The sequence below is a fragment of the Punica granatum genome, chromosome 4 (assembly GCF_007655135.1).
Source record: "Punica granatum isolate Tunisia-2019 chromosome 4, ASM765513v2, whole genome shotgun sequence".
NCBI lineage: Eukaryota > Viridiplantae > Streptophyta > Magnoliopsida > Myrtales > Lythraceae > Punica > Punica granatum.
In genome coordinates this window covers 36,633,558-36,641,352 of record NC_045130.1, presented here as the reverse complement: position 1 = coordinate 36,641,352, position 7,795 = coordinate 36,633,558, and the positions used below count along the sequence as shown (strand labels likewise).

Below are 7,795 nucleotides of genomic sequence, written 5' to 3'. Positions count from 1 at the left end.
TTATTGTTTGCTTCTTTTATTATAACAAACATTTCATATATTGATTTTTTATGAATTCGAATACTTTAAGAAAAAATGACCCAATCACCTCAATAAATAATTTACTTAATTGAGCTCTACTAAGATTAGCTATAATTCTTAAAATTTTTAAATTGAATTTAACTTTATATAATTATAAATAATTCTTTATTTTTTAATTATGTATATATTTATTATTTAATGAAATGACAACAAGTGATCGAAAATTTAAAATATTCTCTTCTTTAATATTTTCTATATCCATATATTACTATTAATTATAATATAAATTATTATCTTTTAATTTTTTATATAGTATATTAACATATGAATTATTAATGGATTTACTATTTTACTCCTATTTATTGGAGTGCTGTCAACTTTATATATATATATATATATATATATTGTATTTATTTATTGATTAATGAAATGGCAATAAATGGTCGAATATTTGAAATATTCTCTTCTTTGAATATTTTCTTTATATTCATATCTTATTATTAATTGTAATATTAATTATTACCTCTTAATTTTTCATTCCTTGCTTTTAGAGGAATTTTCTCAAATTTTTTAATATTTTTAATGACGCCTTTTTTATTTTTTAATATATATATATAGATGTAGATTCGTCAGACCAGTCATTAGTTTCTTCATTTGAACTTTCTTTAAAAAAATAATTTTTAAAGTTTTTACATTTTAATAGTTTTAAAAATTGTATGATTTATGGGATTGGTTGTTATGTTCTCGAATTTTTAAGCATTTTTGAGGTGACGAATTTTTGATTTTTTAATTTTTAAACACACAGATATAGATTTATATGATCTACACAAAATATAATAGATATAGATGTATAGATATTTTGTATAAGATGTTATGGATGGGATGTATTATATATTTTCTATGGTTCCATTAACCAGTGAGACGGATACGTTATTATGTATACTAAAATTGAGTAGGATCTTATCTTATTTATAGAAATATATCATTTTTGTGTTTCAAAAGATCCAATATCATATTTACTTTTTAAAAAATAAATCAAATCGTATATTTTTTTAAGATATGATTTGTTATCGTATCTACAAAAATAGAAAACTTTCTTTATCTAGTCACACATATATACTCGATAAATTACGTTTTCTATTTAACAATTCTTGCATGAACTTTTTTTAATAACCTAAAAATGCACAAACTTTTGATTTGATAACAATTCTAGCATGACATCAAATTTTCCGTTAATTTAGACGGAATCAATGCCCTAGAGGGCGCCAGTGATCCCAGTCAGGGGAGGGCGTCGGTGACCCCAATCGAGGGGTGGGACCGGGGTCATGGCTTCATTCGCCAGAATTGGAAAAATCCCCAATTTGAGTGTCCTCTCGATTTCGGGGGTTGGGGGCTCTCGATTCCTGCCACTACCCCTTGATTGGAGTCGTCGGTGTCCTCCCCTCTGATAGGGGTTATAGGCGCCCTCTGTTATCTCGATTCTGTCCAAATTAATAGAAAATTTGACATTGTACTAGAATTGTTATCAAATCGAAAGTTTGTATATTTTTATGTTAAGGAAAAAAGATCATGCTAAAATTATTAAAATGTAAAAAATTTATGGTTTTTTTTGTTATTAACCCTAGTTTTAATGATAGTAAATTACGATTTATAAAATTTCAAAACATGCATATAATATATAATAAAATTGAAAAAAACATAAACATTGAACAAATACGATCTCGTGCAACGTAGGGCTCCACGTCTAGTTTGAGAATGTAGCAAGATTTCGTGACTTTCACAACTTTTTTTTTTGTTTTTTGTTGCAAGATTTTATGAGTTACTATAAGAAAATAAAAATCTTAATAATTGATAAAGGGGTAGGAGAAGTCCCATGCGAGAATCGAATCTGGACCTCTTCATTGCCAGGTGAAGGTTATACTATTGCATTACGCCCCTTTCTCTCGCCAAAACCAGACATTTAAAAATATGTAACATTTAGCGATGCAGTTTGGTTTGTTAACAATTTGACACTTTTCCTCCTTAAATTAATATGGTGTCAGATTTATAATTTGCAATGTAGGAAATTCATGATTGTGAGAGTTTTCATCTCTTAATAAACCGATATGGTTCCATATGGATTAATTAAATAGTTAGAGGATATTGAGTTTTTGGGTACCTATTGAAAAAAAAAAAGATGAAGCTTATATATATAAATATATATATGGGCGCAAGTAATTACCATATATATGCTCCATTATAACACGAAGTAATTATCTTTTTGTCTGTAATCATCATATGATCATAGTGTCAATTGAAACACTGCAGCAATATGATTTTGCAATGCTTATAGTCCTTTGAGACTTTTGATCAAGCCGAATAATATGGACTAGCTGCTAGCTGCTGGAAACCATTCGATATTATGGCAATTAGCCTAAAGATCTTTTACATACCTATTAATTCTTGGATAGGGACTGGTCGGACAAGGACTGACATCAGGTGTTCTTCGTTTTGCCGCCAGGAACCCCATGCCCGTCCCCATATTGGTAAAAGCACTGAGCCGCTCGAGCGAGATTCAGGCAGGCATTAAGGAAAGGCCCCGTGATCGGGTAACTCTTGCAGACATCTCTGTTCATGTTCTTCCACATTTCCCACACCAGACCCTTGACGTGCTGCCTTGCAGCTTCTTCACAGGCCGCGCTCTCATTCATGTAGCACTGTATCGACTTGTAGTTATCCCCCCGTTCCATCTCATCCTGAACACGGTTGTAAATGCAATCGGAAAAAAAATTACCTCAAATGTAACTCTATAATACGGTGGACGACTGATCAAAACTGCAAAATTATTGTATATACGAATTTGTGCACATGGAACTGTTGTACAAACCGAGGAGGTGGCAAGGTCATTGTTGAGTCGAACGACTGCGGTGGAGCAGAACATGATACTCGGGTACTCAGAGATGAAATCCAGGGCTTCCTTCGTGATCTTGTTAGTGGTCAGTAAGTAGCAACACAACATCATCAGAAGTCCTCCTATAGAAGTAACCGAAGTTTTGAGATATTCCTGCAACCTCGGCTTGTGTCTGGCATGGTACCATTTTGCCTCCTTCAACAATGCTTTAGTTTGGTCCGCCCACTGTGTTAAGAAAAATTGAAGTTCCTGAAGAAACGGTGCTGCATAGATTTCTGAATAAACGATGAAAATTTAGTTTCTTACCATCTTGTGGATGTAAGGAATGACGCTAAAACCTCGCTCTTTAATGGTCCACTGGTTGATATCATTGCTGATGTCGTACATGGCCAAGTAACATGTTCTTATTGCCGGTGGAAGCCTTCCTATTTCAGATATGTCCCACCTGATACAATGTTTCATCCCTTAAGTACTCAGCTTCCATGGACATATGCACATTTTACAGTAGGCTTGTTAAACCGACTATGCTATGCGAACCTGTCTACGAAATCTGTCAAGATCTCAAGTTCTTCCAATGTGCCAAACACATCGTAAACATCATCCATTGCCGTTACCAAGCAGATGATCTTTGTGGTCATTTCCCTGCAGGCTCGAACTGCGGCTCGAAAACGACCAGGGCGTTCCATAGGTAATGTTCCATTAGCCGGTCCCTCGCGAATGCCAAGTTGTTCACGCCCAAATCCACCCACCATCTGGATGCATTAATTACCGGTCTTAATGAAGCAGTTGACAAAATCAGATGATATGCCGCCTATGTCTATATATAGCCTATGCTCATGTTAATGTTGATTAGGCTGTTTGATCATTTCAGTTTACACATCTAAATTAAAAAGAGTCAGCTACCCTCTTTAAGTTACGCCTATGAGAGCCGTTAATTAATTACGGAAGAAATCCTCGCTTCACCTCTGAAACAGAGTAACATGGATATGTACCTTGCAAGCTCGCTAACTTCCTTCTTGTGGATCGACTGGACCATATTATAGTCCAGTTTGGCCAACTTGAGCAAAATTGGGTTCCTGTCGCGCTCTCCCTCGTATGCATTAATGAACCATCTAGCCTCCAGCCTGTTAGGTCTCCAGTGGATGGGCATGTCCAGGGCGTGATCCACTTTTCTAGCCAAGCTTGGGGACATATTAATGTCCTTTTTCACATTCATCAAGCATGTTGAGGAGAAAGCCTTGGCATTGTCTAGGATCATTTCGCCTTCAAGGGCGTGAAATGAGGCTTCGTACAGGCTTAGGAGCCCCTTCACACCATCTTCGTTCGATGGCACTCCAAAACTACCCTTGTCATCTGTAAACCTCTCGAACACGTCTTCTCACATGCAATAAATTTCACCAAAATTTAGATAAAATTCAAAATCAAAGAAATAGGGCGATTGTGGATTTCTTGCACAATGGATTCTACTCTAGAACTGTGTTGCATTACCTTGGCATACGAGGAACTTGTGCTGTCGGAGAAGCCTGAATCCGAGGGAGCTCGAGTTAAGGTCCTCGAAGCCCCAGCCGAACTTGGCTTTCTCATCATAGATGGCGCTCATTGCCTTTTCAATCTCTTCCTCAAAATGGTAACCCAACCCGAGCCTCCGGACACAGTCTATTAGCTCCAACTTCGACAATGAATCCATCTCTTTACTATTGATTAGCCTCTTCACTTCCCCCTTCATCCTCTCGACCTCTTCCGCATACTCCTCAATCTCCTACACCGTTTGAGATGAGATATTTTTTCTGAGGACATATATAGACAGTTCATATACACCAGGAACTCAAGTATATAAAACAATATATATGTACTGCTACGCATCCATTTATGGCATGTGATTTCGATTCTTGCTAAAATTTCATATGATATATATGTTAGATTGAGCGTCGGTCTTTTTAGAATAGCACGTATTGTTGGATATAAATGCATTTAGCCACTCAAATTAAGTTTACGGTGTCATGCATCGGTATGTTATATATATATATATATATATGGAATTACTCCACGAGTAGCGAGTCAGATTGTACGTATAAATATATGTTATAGTATGCATACAGAATATTCGGAGCCAAGCGATTGCACGAAGCCATAGTCCCACACACTCGGCTGGAAGTTCGCAGAACGTCTGATGACTTCTTCACCAAGATTGTTGATCGACAGGGTGGTCGCTTCGTTCTGGGCAGCCATGGAGGGTATATGATGCTTATGGAAGGGGGACGACGATTTAGGGAGATGGACAGAATGGAATCAGGCGATAGTCGAAGTGCTTTATAAGCCATATGATTACTTGGTATTTATAATGCGACGGTGGTGTCCACAGTAAAGAACGAAACATCTTCACTTTTATATATATAATTTTTTGGATGTGAACCATGATGTTCGGAAACCCAGTTGAATCCCGACTAATCTAGTCGAGTCTGAAGATCCCAACGTGGATTTTTTGTATCCACAAAAATTCGAACCTGAAACCTTACTTTACCAAAACAAACGCCGAACTGTTTGAATCAACCCACATTAGTTATATATATATATATATATTTATATATATATATTTTCAATTCCAATTTTTGCTCGAAAAAACAACAAGATCTATTTATTAATATATTAGAAGAAATTATTATTCTGTACTGCAAGGGATAGAAACAAAATCTTATCCAGCGATCGACACAAAAAATGATATGTAGAAACAAAAAGAAAAGAATTCGGAAAACAAATCGAAAGAGATTATAGTGCAGTGAAGCACGCGCTTGTCTAATAACTAATAAATTTCAGATTTAATACTTAGTGAGACTCCATGTTCTCTTTTAGTTATTAGGATTTTTCCATTTTATTGTTATAGGCTCTTTTTTAGTTATTAGGATTTTCATTTTATTGTTATAGACTTATAAGTCTCTAACCGAGAATTTGGACAACAAAGAAATTCTTAAATCATCCAATACCTCACTATATGACGTGAGAAAATACCAATTAAGTTATATAAAATAAGAAAATAAATATTAATCACTCAAGCATTTATCATAATTGTTTTTAATTAATAAAATTTCGTTACTTCTTTCTCACCAAATTATTGTGATCAAATAACATCATTTAAGATTTTCCACTATTGTTCTGTTGACCATGAGAATTAATGAAGTCAAATATAAGGCATGTCGACCACAAAAACAAGCCTATCAGTGCATCTATATGTGTTGTCTATAATCAATGAAATAAAATCGAATTGAATTTTGTGTATATAATTTTCTTTAACTTGAAATGTGTAAAGTATGCCTTGAATTTTGAGCCGGAACTTATAGAAGCAGCTGACGGGCAAAACCGTGGATAGGTTGAATCAAGGGGAGATCTAGAAATTCAATTTAAGGGCAAAATTAAAGAGAAGTTAAAGAAAAAGTAAATTCATAAAGATAAGGAGGCAAGATATAACAATATCATTAAAAAAAGTACCAAATTCATTTGGATATATTAAAAATTTGTAATTTTTTTTTAGTCCAAGTGGGCTACCGCCCCCCAGCGCCCCCCCTGGATCCGTGCCTGGGTTGACTGTAGTTTTGTGGACAAAAAACGATAGAATGGTGTATAAAGAGGTATTTCAGGCAGAGACCAAGGGTAGTCGACTATAGTATCTGCGTAATTTAAATTAGATCTGGTCAATTTTTTACTTTCTTACTCAGCTGATCTCTTTCCTAGCATAATCATCGATTTCATTTCCCATTTTTCAAGATATAGATCTCTATCTTCTTTTTTTTTGATAATATCTTGATAATATTATATTTTAGGATATTATGAATGTGGCATTTATAAGTCGTGATCTTTGAGAGCATTGTATACGGATACAGAGAAAGCACCTAGAGTGCCGAGAGTATTTTGCTCGAAGGCCATTTGAGGCTATTTGTTAGTAAATGTTTCCTCTCTTTATATGGAGATATTTTTACCATGTATATTTTGCGTGTAATTTCTTCTACTTTCCGCTTATTTTGGTTGATATTAAGTCGATCTTTAACAAAAAGAGAATACAGCGCAATGATGCATATCATTGCCTGGTAATAATGAGGTTCCAAGTTCGATACTCAATATGACTGTTTATGTCACGTTATAAGTTATTAGGATTATAATTTTTATTTTATTTTATTAGGTCATGAACCTTTCTTGTTATTGAAAAAAAAATTGTGTATATCTCTATATATTATATGATGATTTGATAATACGAGAGAGATACAAGCATTGTTATCAGAACCGGACCGGACTGGCCGGTTCGACCGGTCAGATCGAGAATCGATACCATGTTCGGTCCGATTCGCCTGAAAACCCAAAATGCACATTTGAACCGCCGGACCCATAGAACATGCCGGTTTTGAACATAATTCCATTGACTGGCCGGTTCTATGAGTTTTATGGGTTTACTATTTATTGTAAAAATTATTTGATTGTGTAAGGATTTAAACTTATGACCTCTTACTTCTTATACTAGTATACTACCAACCAAACAACCACTACTTTCTTGTTCTTTTAACTCTACTTTTAAGTACTTATTAAAATTTAATATTTATTTTGAAGTAAGAAATATTAAATATATTTATATTTTCTTACATTATTCTCATATATCTTTGAAATCATCATACTTCTATCTTAATTATCATATTTTTTTAATAATATGAATATTTATTTTATTTTAATTAAACGTGCGGTCCAATCCATCGAACTCCCGATTGGACCCATAAACCCATGAACCCATACCCCTTCCAGTTCATCATCCGATCCGATTATAATAACACACTGGATACAAGTTGCTTCATGAGTCGTGTGACTCCTGTTTGCGTTGTTCCGGTTTGACCCCATTAATTGTAA

General features: G+C 34.5%; 2 protein-coding genes across 2 annotated transcripts; both read right to left on the bottom strand.

The window, feature by feature from the left end:
* Positions 1-2,495: 2,495 nt before the first annotated feature.
* LOC116204385 (myrcene synthase, chloroplastic-like) lies at positions 2,496-3,516 on the bottom strand. The gene is made up of 4 exons (XM_031536462.1): positions 3,449-3,516; positions 3,218-3,356; positions 2,888-3,136; positions 2,496-2,756 (listed from the first exon to the last, which is right to left on the bottom strand). Exons 1-4 carry the CDS (start codon positions 3,514-3,516, stop codon positions 2,496-2,498), a joined length of 717 nt encoding a protein of 238 aa, XP_031392322.1.
* On the bottom strand, positions 2,508-5,207 carry LOC116205563 (santalene synthase-like). The gene is made up of 7 exons (XM_031538192.1): positions 5,009-5,207; positions 4,400-4,670; positions 3,904-4,285; positions 3,449-3,663; positions 3,218-3,356; positions 2,888-3,136; positions 2,508-2,756 (listed from the first exon to the last, which is right to left on the bottom strand). Exons 1-4 carry the CDS (start codon positions 5,138-5,140, stop codon positions 3,546-3,548), a joined length of 903 nt encoding a protein of 300 aa, XP_031394052.1. The 5' UTR covers positions 5,141-5,207; the 3' UTR covers positions 2,508-2,756; positions 2,888-3,136; positions 3,218-3,356; positions 3,449-3,545.
* Between the last annotated feature and the right edge of the window lie 2,588 nt (positions 5,208-7,795).

Excerpts from the sequence above, each read along its gene's own strand:
- LOC116204385 (XM_031536462.1), bottom strand. The coding sequence starts at position 3,516 with ATGGATGATGTTTACGATGTGTTTGGCACATTGGAAGAACTTGAGATC. Across the intron at positions 3,137-3,217 it reads TTCCTTACATCCACAAGATG|TGGGCGGACCAAACTAAAGC; the intron begins GTAAGAAACTAA and ends TTCTTAACACAG. Across the intron at positions 2,757-2,887 it reads ATGACCTTGCCACCTCCTCG|GATGAGATGGAACGGGGGGA; the intron begins GTTTGTACAACA and ends AACCGTGTTCAG.
- LOC116205563 (XM_031538192.1), bottom strand. The coding sequence starts at position 5,140 with ATGGCTGCCCAGAACGAAGCGACCACCCTGTCGATCAACAATCTTGGT. Across the intron at positions 4,671-5,008 it reads CGCTTGGCTCCGAATATTCT|GAGATTGAGGAGTATGCGGA; the intron begins GTATGCATACTA and ends CAAACGGTGTAG. Across the intron at positions 4,286-4,399 it reads CAAGTTCCTCGTATGCCAAG|ACGTGTTCGAGAGGTTTACA; the intron begins GTAATGCAACAC and ends GCATGTGAGAAG.